Source organism: Geotrypetes seraphini, chromosome 4 (assembly GCF_902459505.1).
Source record: "Geotrypetes seraphini chromosome 4, aGeoSer1.1, whole genome shotgun sequence".
Lineage (NCBI taxonomy): Eukaryota > Metazoa > Chordata > Amphibia > Gymnophiona > Dermophiidae > Geotrypetes > Geotrypetes seraphini.
In genome coordinates this window covers 191,468,387-191,483,935 of record NC_047087.1, presented here as the reverse complement: position 1 = coordinate 191,483,935, position 15,549 = coordinate 191,468,387, and the positions used below count along the sequence as shown (strand labels likewise).

General features: G+C 43.3%; 1 protein-coding gene across 1 annotated transcript in view; it reads right to left on the bottom strand.

Moving 5' to 3' along the window:
* Positions 1-15,549, bottom strand: part of ANXA7 (annexin A7) — a 117,238-nt gene that overhangs the window by 41,562 nt on the left and 60,127 nt on the right. Inside the window, exons 7-8 of the mRNA XM_033941656.1 lie at positions 14,821-14,915; positions 10,750-10,863 (exon numbers count right to left, since the gene is read on the bottom strand). Coding sequence (XP_033797547.1) covers positions 10,750-10,863; positions 14,821-14,915 — 209 coding nt within the window. The remainder of the gene's footprint in view (positions 1-10,749; positions 10,864-14,820; positions 14,916-15,549) is intronic.

Genomic DNA, 15,549 nt, shown 5'->3' with positions numbered 1-15,549 from the left:
AGGACCTTCTAATGGGGGGGGGGGGGGCGTTTGAAAAAGCAAGCCTCTGGAAAGATTGGAAGAGAGCATCCACCAATGGAGAGGCTTCTTCAATGAAGGAGTGACTGAGATGTGTTGAGAAGGAGGGTCGCAAACTTGCGTCCATTGAGATGCCAGGGTCCACTGAGGAATTCTGAGGTGAAGTCTGGCAAAAGGAGTCATGTGTACTGTGGAGGCCATGTGACTCAGAAGTACCATCATGTGTCTAGCTGAGATGGAAGAGCGGGAAGACACTGTATGACAGAGTTGAAGAAGAGCTTCCAGACGTTGTTGTGGAAGGAATGCTCTGAGTTGGACAGTGTCCAGAACAGCTCCAATGAACTGTAGATTCTGTGAGGGCTAAAGTTGAGATTTGGGAAAGTTGATTTCAAATCCCAGACTTTGTAGGAACCAGGTAGTTGGGTCGCTACAATAACCCCTTGAGATGTGGAATCTTTGATGAGCCAGTCATCTAGGTAGGGAAATAGCTGAAGACCATGATTTCTTAGAGTTGCTGCTACCACTACCAGGCACTTGGTGAACACTCTGGGAGACGAGGCCAAGCCGAAGGGTAGTACTCTGTATTGAAAATGCAGATTTCCCACTCGAAATATGAGGTACTAACGGGAGGCCGGATGAATGGGGGTATGAGTGTAGGCCTTCTTGAGATCCAGAGAGCATAACCAGTCGTTCTGCTCGAGAAGGGGATAAAGGAATGCCAGGGACAACATGCAAAACTTTTCTTTGATTAGAAATTTGTTGAGAATCCTGAGATCTAGAATAGATCGCAGATCACCCGTCTTCTTCGGAACAAGGAAGTAACGGGAGTAAAACCTCCTGTTCTGCTGTTCCAAGGGAACTGGTTCGATGGCATGGAGACGAAGCAGAGCTTGAGCTTCCTGAAGAAGAAGGGCGGTCTGGGATGGATTGGAAGGATACTCTCTTGGAGGAAGCTCTAGTGGAATCTGAGAGAAATGAAGAGAGTATCCTTCCCTGATGATGGAAAGTACCCAGAGGTCGGATGTAATTATCGTCCATCGGTGGTAGAAATGATGGAGACGACCTCCTATAGGGGGAAAATGAGACAGAGTCAGAACGGTGGAGGTTATGCTCTGTTTTAAACAGTCAAAAAGGCTGAGTAGCCTTAGGTGCAGCAGAAGGTTGAGATTTCTGTTGTTTCTGAGGCTGCTGTTTCTTTAGAGGAGGGCGATTATAAGGAGCCGTCCTCGGAATAAAATACCGCTGATATATAGAAGCAGGGCATGCAGGTTTGCAGGAGCTGGCTTCGGCTTGGGTCTGACAATAGAAGCAAAAGATTTCTCATGGTCAGGCAATTTCTTGGTGGATGCCTCGATGGATTCATCGAAGAGGTCATTGCTGTCACAAGGGATATTAGCTAAGTGGTCTTGAAGATTAGAGTCCATGTCAATGGTACGAAGCCAAGCAAGACAAAACATAGCCACAGAACAAGCAGCTGCCCAGGCAGACAACTCGAAGGCATCATAAGATGACTGCAGGAGATGCAATCTGAGTTGGGATAAAGAAGCCAGGATTTCTTGGAATTCAAAATGCTTTTGAGTATCCAGATAAGTCAAAAACTTTGGCAATAGAGAAATAAGGAATTCAAAATAAGTGATGAATTGAAAATTATAATTGAGGACTTTAGAGGACATCATAGCATTTTGATAGATGCGACGTCCGAATTTGTCCATAGTTTTCCCTTCCCTTCCAGGAGGAACGGTGACATAAACCTTGGAAGGATGGGACCTCTTTAAGGAGGACTCGACAAGCAGGGATTGATGAGATAACTGTGAGTTGTCAAACCCTTTGCAATGCACAGTTTTATACCTAGAGTCCAATTTTCCTGGAATAGCTGGTATGGAAAAAGATGTTTCCATGCATCGACCAAAAGTTTGGTTCAAAAGCTTATGAAGTGGAAGCTTAAGAGACTCTGCTGGAGGTTGAGGAAGATGCATGACTTCGAGATACTCCTTAGAGTATTTGGAGCCAGTATCTAATTGAAGGTCCAAGTCCACAGCCATCTGATGAAGAAAAGATAAGAAAGATAGCTGATCTGCTAATGCTTTGCCTCGAGATGAAGCTTTGGCAGGAAAAAGGGCATCAAAGGAATATGGTAACTTGCACGAGGCAATCGAAACCGGGACATCCTCGAGGTCCGGCATTGGAGACCTCGAACGAGGAGTCGGTGGTCTAGTCGAGGTTGGAGTAGATCAAGGCTTAGTGGAAGAAGGTCTTTCTTTAGAAGAACTATGCCTGGAAGGATGACTCAAAGAAGGCTTCGATCGTCGATTAGAACTATGCCTGGAAGCAGATCTCAAAGATCGAGGATATTTCGCTTCGGAGACGGAAGCAGCCGACGGTATCAACAAATGTATGGGAATGGAGGCTGTAGATCGAAGCTCCAGAGGCTTAGTGGAGGAACCTCAATGCACTCCCAAAGACTGCTCCTTGTATAGAGTGTGAGGATTCCTTCCGAGGCACTTGCAAAGAATCTGCTCCTTGCTGTACGTGCATTGATGCCAGACCAGACACTCGCAGAGACTCTGCTCCCTGCAAAGAGTGTGAAAAGTCAGCCTGAGGCAGTGGAAGCGGCTTGACCTCGTGGGAGACTGCTGAATGCCCAGGCTGGATAAGAGGAAGCAGCTTCGGTCCCATATTAGTAAGGAACTGAATGAACTGCTTATCTAACATGGTCTGGAAAGAAGCTGGCAAGGATGGATCCGCGTCTGAAACCGGACCACCTGCCTTGGCTGGAGGTTCCTTCGAAGTAGTGTGAGTGTGCTTCAACTTGGAAGTCTTAGGCACTTTAATCACTACCGCTGGAAACGACTGCTGAGCTATCTGAGGAAACAGGGGAAGATACAGCGGATGTCATCGAAGAAAGAGCCGCTGCAAACGAGGAAGGTCTGATGAGGCTCGAGGTGGAAGCAGTAGAAGCAGGAGGAACCTCGGTAGGAGTCGAGGGATCAGTAGAAGATTCCATCTCGAAGAGTTTGTCCACCAAAATACGACGACGATTGAAAGCTCGAGGCTGAAGCATTTGACAGCGCAGGCATGACCTAGGATGATGTTTCAGCCCAAGGCACTTGAGGCTGCGACGGTGTGGGTCCGTAAGAGAGATCGTGAGCTGGCACTTGCCACACTTCTTGAAGCCCGTGACAGGCTAGGACATAGAAATTAAAATAGCCGCCGCAAGATCGAAGCCCTTGGGCTGCAGCCGAGCAGCCTGTCCCGGACAACGGACGGAAGAGGAAAAATTTTTTTAAAAAAAAATTGAAAAGAAAATAAAGAAAATAAGAACAGCGATTCGTGAGGAAAAAAGTAACAAACCACGGTTCAGAGTAGAGAGTTGCGCGGGGACACAAATCCCACCCATCCCCGTCAAAGTCCTACCCGTCCCTGTGAGGAATCCCACCCGTCCCCGTGAGGAATCCCTCCATCCCCACCCGTCCCCACGAGGAATCCCCTCTGTCCCCGCCCATCCCTATAAACTTCAGAAATAGTTATTTCATTTAATTATGCTACTGAATTAAAGGCTCTGGTAGAAACCCGTTTACAAATAAACAAAGAGACTATTAATTTGGAAATATTAATTGGCAAGAATACATACTTTTTAAACGGGTTTCTACCAGAGCCTCTAATGTTTATAAATTTTTATCAACACAACTAATATACTACTTTATCCTGAAGCAAAAAAAAAAAAAAAGAAATAGAATTTTTTTCCTACCTTTGTTGCCTGGTTTCTGCTTTCCTCATGTTCTCATTCAATTCCTTCCATCCACTATCCCTCTTCTCTCTGCATCTTCCATTTGCTCTGTTACTGTGCCTCTCCCTTTCTCCCCCCCTTCCAAATTGGTCTGGCACCCATCTTCTTCCCTTCGCTCCTCCCATAGTCTGGCATCTCTGTCTTCTTCCCTGCCAGCGTCTTTGCCCCACTTTCTCTTCCCCATTTCCCTTCAGCGTCTTCTCCCCACTCTCTCTTCCCCATTTCCCTTAAGTATCTTCTCCCCACTCTCTCTTCCCCATTTCCTTTCAGCGTCTTCTCCCCACTCTCTCTTCCCCATTTTCTTTCAGCGTCCTTCTCCCCCCTCTCTCTTCCCCATTTTCTTTCAGCGTCCTTCTCCCCCCATCTTCCCCATGTCCTGTCAGCGTCCTTCTCCTCCCTCTGTCTTCCCCATGTGCTTTCAGTATCCTTCTCCCCCCTCTGTCTTCCCCATGTCCTTTCAGTGTCCTTCTCCCCCTCTGTCTTACCCATGTCCTTTCAGCGTCCTTCTCCCCCTCTGTCTTCCCCAGTGCTTTCAGCATCCTTCTCCCCCCTCAGTTTTACCCATTTCCCTTAAGCGTCTTTTCCTCTCCACTCCACCTTTCCTCCCTTTCTCCCTCCCTGCCCTTACCTTCGTGGCGCTTCCCCGCCCGCCCGACAACAGAACAGGCCCGGTCCGACAAACCTCCCTGCCCTGAATCCAGCTGCTATAAGAAGGTAATTTAGATTCGCGGCTACAGGGCAGGGAGTTTTGTCAGACCGGGCCTGTTGTCGGTCGGTCGGTCAGTCGGGGGAAAGCGCCACAAAGGTAAGGGGATCTGGCCGGCTCTGCACCCCCCCTAAGGCTGCCCCGGGGCGGACCTCCCCCCCCCTTGGTACGCCACTGCCTTGAATTTATTCTACCTGCCCTGCCGCAGCACACAGCCGACAGGAAGTCTTCCCGATGTCAGCGCTGATGTCGGAGGAAGGGAAGGCTTTGCTTAAGCACTCCCTCCAACATCAGCACTGACATCGTGGAAGACTTCTAGGTCGGCTGTGTGCTGCGGCAGGGCAAGTAGGGAAAAGAAGACGAGCCTCGCGGCTCGAGTGCATCCAACCCCACAGGAACCCCGCGACCTTAGGGGGCATCCCCACAGGATCCCCGTGACCTGAAGGGGGAACCTGCGGGTCCGGCGGGATTCCCGTCATCCCCATTCCTGTGCAGCTCTCTAGTTCAGAGAAGGCACAAGTAACGAAGTTAACGCAGAGAGTCAAAGACGCACTTCTCGGCTCCGCGGAAAACTGAGGAGACGCGCCCTACGCTGGGCGGGAAGGCACTCGTGCATGCGCAGTGTGGGCGACTTGAAACTTCGAGTTTCTTCAAGCAAGTCTGCTTTTGAAGCGTCCGCATCCGGGCTCCGTCGATGACGTCACCCATATGTGAGAATACCTACCTGCTTGTCCTGGGATAATGCTATTTGCCAATTACATTACATTACATTAGAGATTTCTATTCCGCCATTACCTTGCAGTTACTTCAAGGCAGATTAGAGGACAAGAACACAGCCCTCAGACTCATCTACTCTCTTAGCAAATTTGACCACATCACTAATGCATACTTAGACTCTCACTGGCTTCCGATAAAAGCAAGATCACAATTCAAATTCTACTGTCTACTATTCAAAGTAACCCATGGAGATGCACCAAGTTACCTTAACAAACGTCTATACTGCAACCTCACACACAGAACAAGGATAACTCAAAGCCTATTCATACACCCACCTCTCAATGGTACTCGACTCAAGAAACTTTATGACAACCTTCTAGCGACCCAGGCTGCGAAAATTGACCCAACCGTCTCCAAACTGCTGACCAAAACAATAGACATCAAACTTTTCCGAAAAGAAATCAAAACTCTTCTATTCAAAAAACACCTTCCATCATTCTAACCTACACGCACACGCATACCCCTTCATAAACACCACCCCTATAGTATCCCCTAGCCAAATCCTTCAAACCTTCCCCAAAATCATACTCAGAAACCTAAAAATACAACTTCCATCCGGGATCAGAATATTGCTTCCTTTAACACTATGTAAGCAACCTCCATCTGTAACCAGAATATTCCGTCCCTCAACGTTATGTAATAATCTTCCTAATTTGTATGTATTGCTATGTAAACTTGTTATGTATATGTTATATACCTGATATGTAAACTCCCTGGAAATGTCCAGTTTTCACCCAATTTTGTAATCCGCTTAGAACCGCAAGGCACAGGCGGAATAGAAATCTCTAATGTAATGTAATGTAATGTAAGATCCATTAACTGAAGCACAGCACATGAAAAAAAACAGCTTTATGCTTCTTGCTAAAAAGCTACCCTTTTTTTCTCACTAAAGATTGCTCCAATGAGGTCAATCTTAAAACAGATGGATTCAGCAAATAAAGCATATGACAAAAATATATAGATTGCATACATAACTTCATTTGCAAAAGCTTAAAAACAGAAAAAACCTTTGGTTTTCATCTAAACCTCCTTTAGACAAATATAAAAGTACAGTGGTGCCTCACACAACGAACTTAATTCGTTCCAGGAGCAAGTTTGTTATGCGAAAAGTTCGTTATGTGAAACGCGTTTTCCCATAACAATACATGTAAAAAAAAATAATTCGTTCTGTAGCATAAAATATGCTAAGATGACATAAAAAAAGATAAATTTATCTTGTTAGAGCTGTTAGCATGATATAGAGGGGATATATGTGAAGGGGAGGGGAGACAGGGGTTTTGTTGATCCTTGCTGTGTATTATAATCACCCCCCACATACTCCCCAGTACCTTTTTTAATTCCTCCCATCTTTCCCAGCCAGTGGCGTACAGGCCAGAAGCGCAGAGATCAGGAGCAATTCCTCTGCACGCCTGTGTGGGCCCATGCCGATCTCCGAATGGCTGCAGTTAGTTCTTGTGAGTCCCGCGAGAGTTGGCTGCAGTTAGTTCTTGTGAGTCCCGCGAGAGCTGACTGCAGCCATTCAGAGATCAGCGCAGGCCCAGGCAGCGGGGGGAGGTTTAAAAATATGCGGTGGCGGCGGGGGGAGGTTTAAAAATATGCGGTGGCGGCGGGGGGAGGTTTAACAATATGCGGTGGCGGCGGGGGGAGGTTTAACAATATGCGGTGGCGGCGGGGGGAGGTTTAACAATATGCGGTGGCGGCGGGGGGAGGTTTAAAAATATGCGGTGGCGGCGGGGGGAGGTTTGCGATGCAGCTCGGGCGACTTCGTTGTGTGAAACGAAGTCCGTTGTACGAATCAAGACAATAAGTTCGTTGTGCGCAGCGTTCGCTGTGCGAGGCGGCCGTTATGCGAGGCACCACTGTAGATTATTTGGTATCATAACTGGGATAGCCATGCAAATGGTTACCAAAAATTGGAATCGGCTTATTTTCTCCTTTTGGTGGGATCTTTATGTTTATGCTACAAATATGAGAAAATGAATTCAGAAATTTGGGGTAATAATAAGTTATTTAAATTAATTTGGAGTCCATTGACAAATTTTGTTAAAGTTGATTAATTGGACTATTCTCTTAATTTTCTATTTGAGTTACACATCCAGGTAGGGTGGGTAGGTGGAGGGGTATTATACTTTAATGTCATCATTGATCAAGAAGTTCAATATGAATTTCACTGAAGAAATGCATTTTGTTTTGTTCATATATTGGGGTGGGGGGGAAATGTTTCTGATGTATTTTTATGATTGATGAAAATGCAATTTTGAAGTTGATTATATGTATTGTATATTTAATGCATTGTTTGAATGAAAAATAAAGAATTAACCCCCCCCCCAAAAAAAAAACAGATATAGATCTTAGCATGGCTTCTATTTCATTGCAAACGGAGGTTTGTTGCTGAACAATGGTGACCTCATTGTGAGATCATCAAGGTGCACCTGCAAAGTAGAATGCCACAATTAAAATGTGTTGGTTCCTCAGGAAAAGGAGAGTGAGACCTAGGAGCCGCAGAATAGGATGGAGAAGCCTCTCTGGAATATTGAGAAGGAGGTTCAGAGTCCAGCACCATGGTCACCGAGGAAGCTCCACTACCTGTGTTAGGAGGAGTCAGAGAGTGTTTGCGCTTGAGAAGCCTCGATGGTGAAGTCCCCGGGATCCGAGGAACAGAGTGGGTCGAGGCAGGAGGAGAAATCTCTCTCGGAGGAGTCTTCGACCTGGACGGGCTTTGAGGCGAAGCATCAGGTGTAGAAGCTTTGTGAGACCGATACTTATGTTTAATTTTTGAAGGAGTCTTTATGGCCTTTGATAAATGAGGCATAGAAGACTCAGTACTGGGAGGAGGAGAGCCCTTTTGCTTGAAAGAAGACTCCTGACTCCGCTTGGAAGCAAGATGCCTCGAGTGATGCCTTGATCGAGGTTCAGGAGACTCTGTCCCTGGATGATAAACAACGAGACTTTCGAGGCTTGCCTCGAGGTGCTTCAACAGGAGGCTCAGGCTGGCTCATAGGAAGCAGGGTCGAGGCCGGGAGAAGTTGAGCCATGACCGAGGAAATCTGAGTGGTCAGAATGGCTTTCAACATGTCCTCGAACATAGGCACTGAGACGAAAGGATTAGGTCTCGAAGGTGCAGCAGTGCGTTCCAAAGAAGGCGACCTCGAGGATGAGTATTCCCTATGTTTGGAGGCATGCTTAGCTGGAGGTCTCATAGAGGCTGGCAGGACTGTAGGCATGGCCTGGGATGCCTGAGACTCTGGAGGCTTCTTAGGAAGGGTACCTTCTTAGGAAGGTTGTAAATTTAAAAAAGTCATCACCAACATCTTTTCGCACATCAAGCAGCATTATGGGGTAAAGACCTTGAACAATTGCTCATGCCTACTACCTATGGGGAATTCAGGAAACGCCTAAAAACACATCTGTTCCTGAAATACTTAGGAAACCAACCTATACAATCTTAGTCCTCATCAAACGATCGCTAGAATTACTTGAAGGAGAAACAGGAGACTTACCTACAGATGAAGACTTAGAAGGGACTGCAGTCGAGGCCGAGGTCTTGGTCGAGGCAACCACGGGTGTCGAGGTTGAGGTCTTTGAAGTCGAGGCCATCCCCGAAGCCGAGGTCGAAACCCTTTCAGCAGATTGCTCCATAGTGCCAAATAGTTGAAGAATTTTAGCACGGCGTCTGTGTAGGGCTCGAGGTTGAAGGGTAGCACAGCGCGAACAAGTGTCGGGACAATGTTCAGGACACAGGCAAACAATACACCAACGATCTGCTAGGCTATCATATCACAGGGCAGTCAGACACCTGCCTGGAAGCTGCTATAACTCAATAAGTAAAAGCCCTGTGCTCCTCTTCCAGAAGTCATAAGTTCAACTCCCCCAACACATATTTTAATTGTGGCATTCTACCTTGCAGGTGCACCCTGATGATCTCACAATGAGGTCACCATTGTGCAGCTGTAAACCACCATTTGCAATGAAGTAGAAGCCATGCTAAGGTCTGCATCTGGTTTTCTGTTTTTAAGCTTTTGCAAATGAAGTTATGTATGCAATCTATATATTTTTGTCATGTGCTTTCAAGAACGAGCTGATTGGAGCACTGTTTAGTCAGAAAAAAAAGGATAGCTTTTTAGCAAGAAAACTAAAACTATGTTTTTCATGTGCTGTGCTTGTTAATCGATCTTTTCCTCTAATTAGCAAATAACATTGCTGTTTGTCCACAAAAATAGAAGGTTTTGCATGCAATATATCTGTTTTGTTATGCCCTGTTTATTTGGTGCCTTATTAAATGTATTTTGAGCTTAATAAAGCAAAAATAAATCCCAGGGAGCTATTTAGCAGATCATGTTAAGAACGTCCAAAGAGTGCCTAAGTTCCGTCCATACAACTCAGATCTATTTGAAGCCCAAACTAAGCTCAAAAGTAGACCTGGTTTTCATTTGCCTACAATATAGGCATCATATGGACGTCCTAGGTTGCTCAGTGTTATGTAAATGAATCAAAGGATGTCCAAATTGAGTCATTGCCCAAACCACGCCCACGCCTATTGAGTTAGGTGCAAATTTTAAACATGGGCGTCCATGAAATTATGGCTGCGTCTACGTCCTTTGGACTCCTAAGTACCAATTATCGCTTAAGGCCCTTAAGTGGCTCATTAACTACTTAAATTGGATACCTAAAGCACACCTAACTTTAGGTATGACTTAGGCGCCCTTTATAGAATTAGGGCCTTTGTGCCCACTGAAACTTCAACTAGGATGACTGAATGTATACAATCAAGTTACTGCTTATTCTTTCTAGCAGGATAATGGCCTGCATTATCAGCCTCAAGGTTCTCATTTTTTGTATTTCTTCTTATTATGATAATCTAATAAATAAACCTACAGTAGACTAAAAAAACACTAGATCACCTGGGAACCTTTGGGCATATCCAAGTGAATTATTAATCAGTTTAACTCTCAAATGAGACACAGGTAAGTTTTGTGGATCACATTCTCCGATAGTAGGTGGGTGAACTAGATGGGACTCCCTAGTCAGATATTGTCTTAAAATTTTTCTTTTTTTCATGTGATATGAAAAGTCTCACACTTGGATGTCTAGTCTTTCAGAAATGAAAAATGAGATATAGAAACATGATGGCAGATAAAGGCCAAATGGCCCATCTAGTCTGCCCATCAAGAGGTCAGTGTAGTCATACTTTGTGTCATATCTCACTTTTCACTAATTGGCTGCAATATTCATATCCTAGTGCTCACTGTCTTTGTGGGAGGCCAATAATGAGATGTTTATTATGTTCCATGAAAGGTATCAAGCAATAGCATCTCATGATGTTGCACTGCGTTTCTAGACGAGGTTTACTTTTATCATAGAACATAAGAATGTAAGAAAAGCCATGCTGAGTCAGCCTTCTGCAAGTCACATATAGGGTCCCAGGTCTAACATGATGGTCCAGAAGCAGAACAGATACTACCTTCATTGCATGGTATAAGCTCCAAGCATCATAGTAAGTGGGTGGCATGAAAAGGGCGATGATAAGTTCTTCCATGTTTCCACTCAACTCAGACTTCATATCTTTAATTAAATCCTGTTAAAATGGCAAAATAATTGATAACTGCAGTGAGACACTTCTTGTAGCCATCTACTAGTCTCTGACATCAGTCTCAAAATTTTTGGTTTTTACCTGCAATTATATCACTTTCTTTTCATGAGATTTAAAAAAAAAAAAAGATTTGAAATCGATATGTGAACATTTCTTAAGAAAAACTGAATATTTCATGGGGTGTCCTAATTTTTTCACATGACTTTATCTATATACTGCATATATAATTTCTATCTGAAGGCAAAATAACTGATAATTTAAGAGAATTGGATAAAATTTGGCATGAGAGAAAAACCAAAGAAACAATAAGTTTGAAAGTGGTCCAAATCAGACTGGGGGACCAGAGAAATAACCCCCCCCACCTCTCACCCCCCCACCCCCCAAAAAAAGTGACCAATGTATTTCTATAGAAAAGTTCAAGCTTCTGTAGCATAGAGACAGAGAGAGTGAAATATTGCACAGAACAGAAAGGTAATGATTCAATTATGGTTCATGCCATGACATATGCGAGTCAAACAAAAGAAGAGGAAAGATTAAAAAAAAAAAAAAAAAGTAAAAATTAAATGTTTAGTAGCAGGCACTTGTAAAAAAATATTTGCCATGTCTCTAGTATTCATGCAATTCCTCGCCAATCTGATCCAAGCACTCTCTCCTGCCTCCCCCAGCACAAACTACCTTTCTCTCTTCCCCATTCTGTTTACCACCTCCCCTCAAAGGTATTCTCTTTTTACATCTCTCCCTCATCATGGCTGTTTCTTCTCACTTTCTCTCCACCCCCCCTTCCAAGGCACTCTCTACCACACGAAGGCACTCTCTTTCTTTCCACCTCCCAATGCACTTTGTTCCCTTTTCTTTCCCTCCCTGTCTCTCTCCCCTCTCTCTGGCTTCCAAGGCTCAATTGTTCTAGCAGTACCAGCCTAAACCTCCATCTGGCTACTTCCCTCACATTTATCTATTTATTGGGCTTTATTAACTGCCTTTATGAAGAGATAGTGTATAAAGGCAGTTTACAGCAAATACAATTCAAAATAAAACTTACAATTTAACAGCATAAGAGTTGTAAAAAGACCAAATATAAAAATAAATACAATGAATAAGGTAAACTTAAAATCAGCAAATTGAAACTTAGTATGACCATATGAAGCAGGCTATTCAGGTGGGGTTCCCTGAATGGAAGACTCTTAATAGTCAATATAGTCTGGAGTTCCTATGCTTCCAAGCAGACTTCCTAGGACATCAAGCCGCATTGTGGTACAAATTATTATCTGGATACTTGAATAAAAAAACAAAATGTGGTCTTAGAGACATTTGGAGCATTGAGATTAAGCATCAGATTTCTGCATCTCAATGGCCACGAATTTGGTCTTGGAGGATGAGATGTACAGTGTCAGCATCTATGAGGCAAACTTGGTTCTTTTTGTTACATAGAGCGTTTTGGACCCCTGTTCGTTTACAAAAATTAGATAGTTCTAAGTCCAATAAATGCTGGCACTGTAATCTAGAACCTGGGACATTAGATCAGTGGTTCCCAACTCTGTCCTGGAGGAACACCAGGCCAATTGGGTTTTCAGGCTAGCCCTAATGAATATGCATGAAGCAAATTTGCATGCCTATCACTTCCATCATATGCAAATCTCTCTCATGCATATTCATTAGGGCTAGCCTGAAAACCCGATTGGCCTGGGGTTCCTCCAGGACAGGGTTGGGAATCACTGCATTAGATCATCTGCTTTATTATTGTCCCCATATTAAGATATTTTGGAATTCAATTTGGTCTCAAGTAAATTCATTATTGGAAAATCATGTTGCACTTTCCTATGATACTGTTTTATTCAGTATGGCGATGAGGAAGAAGAGTCAAATATCATCATATAACAAACTTTTATTAGTCATGACGGGAGTTGCCATTCAAAATATTACCACTAATTGGAAAAATTACAAGAACCTTAATTACACATTCTGGTGGAATTCATTATGCCATATTTATAAGATGGAAAGAGCAATAGCAGTACAAAAAGGGACATATAATAACTTTATAAAGGTATGGAGGCCATTGGCAAAATATTGCGATGAATAGTCATCAATTCTTTTCTTTTCTTTCTTAGTTATATATAGCACACTCGGGGGGAGGGGGGAGTTTGGAATAATTTTATAAAATATGTTATAATACGTTATAGAACACATATATATTTTATTTCGGTTGAAAATGTGATGGTGGGTGGGTGGGGGTTATTATATTACTAGATTTTTATGTGTTAGATATTATAGTGATATTTTGAAATTACTTGTATAATGTATTTTTCTGCACTTGTTATTCAATTTGAAAATGAATAAAGATTTTTTTTTAAAAAGAAACTTAGTATGACTACCATGAAACAGTTTCAAACATACTTATTAACAGTACTGAAATTCAAATAGCAGAGACATAATACAATGTCAGTATAATACTTATGAAACAACTAATAAGCCCATTCAAACAACAGATATGATGCTAATGCTTTTCTAAAATACAGCTTATCATATAGCCGAGGGGCCAGTACAGATATAAGATGGGGGCAAGATGGGTGGAACAGAGTCTGTTGGGATAAGCAGATAGGTGACTGAATTCAAGGAAAGTTGTTTGTACAGTTAAACAAGATACAAAGGAGCTGATCTATTTTATAGTATAAGTAGCAAACTAATCCTGGTGAATGAGAGTATAGTAAGTTACCCTATGTATTAAAGGCTTGTAAGAAGAGCAAGCTTTCACCTGCTTCCTAAAGTAGAACTAGTCTGGAGTTAGACGCAGCCACTCTGGAAGTAAATTCCAAAGCGTGAAGGCTACTCCTAAGGCTTGCTGGTGGGTATAACATTTGTCCCACTTGGAGTATTGTGTTCAGTTTTGGAGACCGTATCTGGTGAAGGACGTAAGAAGAGGAAGCAGTCCAGAGGAGGGCGTCGAAAATGATAGGAGGCTTGCGCCAGAAGACATATGAGGAGAGACTGGAAGCCCTGAATATGTATACCCTAGAGGAAAGGAGGGACAGGGGAGATATGATTCAGACGTTCAAATACTTGAAGGGTATTAACGTAGAACAAAATCTTTTCCAGAGAAAGGAAAATGGTAAAACCAGAGGACATAATTTGAGGTTGAGGGGTGGTAGATTCAAAAACAATGTTAGGAAATCCTACTTTATGGAGAAGGTGGTGGATGCCTGGAATGCGCTCCCGAGAGAGATGGTGGAGAGGAAAACAGTGACCGAGTTCAAAGAAGCATGGGATGAACACAGAGGATCTAAAATCAGAAAATAATATTAAATATTGAACTAGGCCAGTACTGGGCAGACTTGCACGGTCTGTTTCTGTATATGGCTGTTTGGGAGAGGATGGGCTGGAGAGGGCTTCAATGGCTGGGAGGGTGTAGATGGGCTGGAGTAGGTTTTGATGGAGATTTCAGCATTTGGAACCCAAGCACAGTCCTGGGTAGAGCTTTGGATTCTTGCCCAGAAATAGCTAAGAAGAAAAAATTTAAATTGAATCAGGTTGGGCAGACTGGATGGACCATTCGGGTCTTTATCTGCCGTCATCTACTATGTTAATATGTCCCTAGCTGGTTAGTTGCACACATGCACGGCCCCACTCAAAAGCAATAGATCACAAATATATATAATGTATATTGATTTTGTACAATGAGAAAGAGGAAAAGCATCATGGATTTGATATATTGCCTTTCTGTGGTACAACCAAGTACTTTTTCCTTTTTACCTGAATTTCATAGGGTTTCACAGATTACATGCAGGGCTATATGGGTCAATTGTTTGACCCAATTTGGTAATTCATGCGTTTCTCTCATTTGAGACCTTTTTACTCATCAGATGTTGTAAAGGGAGCATATTGCTGGGACATTTTCACACATTTGTCATATGTTAGAATAAGAATACTGTATACTAGATCACAGCTTACCTTGCCATATGCTGTCTTAAAAGCTGCTTTTATTTTCTGTCGTTGGTCATTTGAACGATTGGCAACAACATCAATGATAGCTTGCTCATCCGTCCCTTCAAAACAAAAAATATTAGAATTAAGAACATAAGATATGCCATGCTGAGTTAGATCAAGGCTCACCAAACCCAGCATCACAAGTACCCTTGTAAATCCCAAAAAACAGACGTCTATTATGGTAACATCTTCATTTAGCATCAATACTTTCTAATTCATGTCTACAGCCTGGCTGATCTGGGTAGGCCCGTTCTTGCTATCAGAAGCTAAGCAGGGTCTGGCCTGGCTAGTACCTGGATGGGAGACCACTGGGGAATACCAGGTGCTATAGGCTGCAGGATTCCTCACTGTGCATGGTTGATTCGAAGGCATACCCACACATACATTCTAAGTCTCTATTCGTATTTATTTTATTTTTTTAGATTTAAGGCATTCACTTACAGACATTTTAAGTTTCAACAATTTTTATTGATGACTTCACAACAGAACAATAAGAAAACATGACTTTAACCATTCTTGTCATCCATTTACTTAAATCCCCCCTCCCCCATCAACATTATCAACCCAAAGATAATAATACAGAAATATCAATCTCTATATCTCTTACAACCGCCAAAGTCAACATCCTAGCAATATCCCAACCCCATCCCTCCCCCAACATTCCCCTCAAAAGCAGCAGAACTCTCCCCCTCC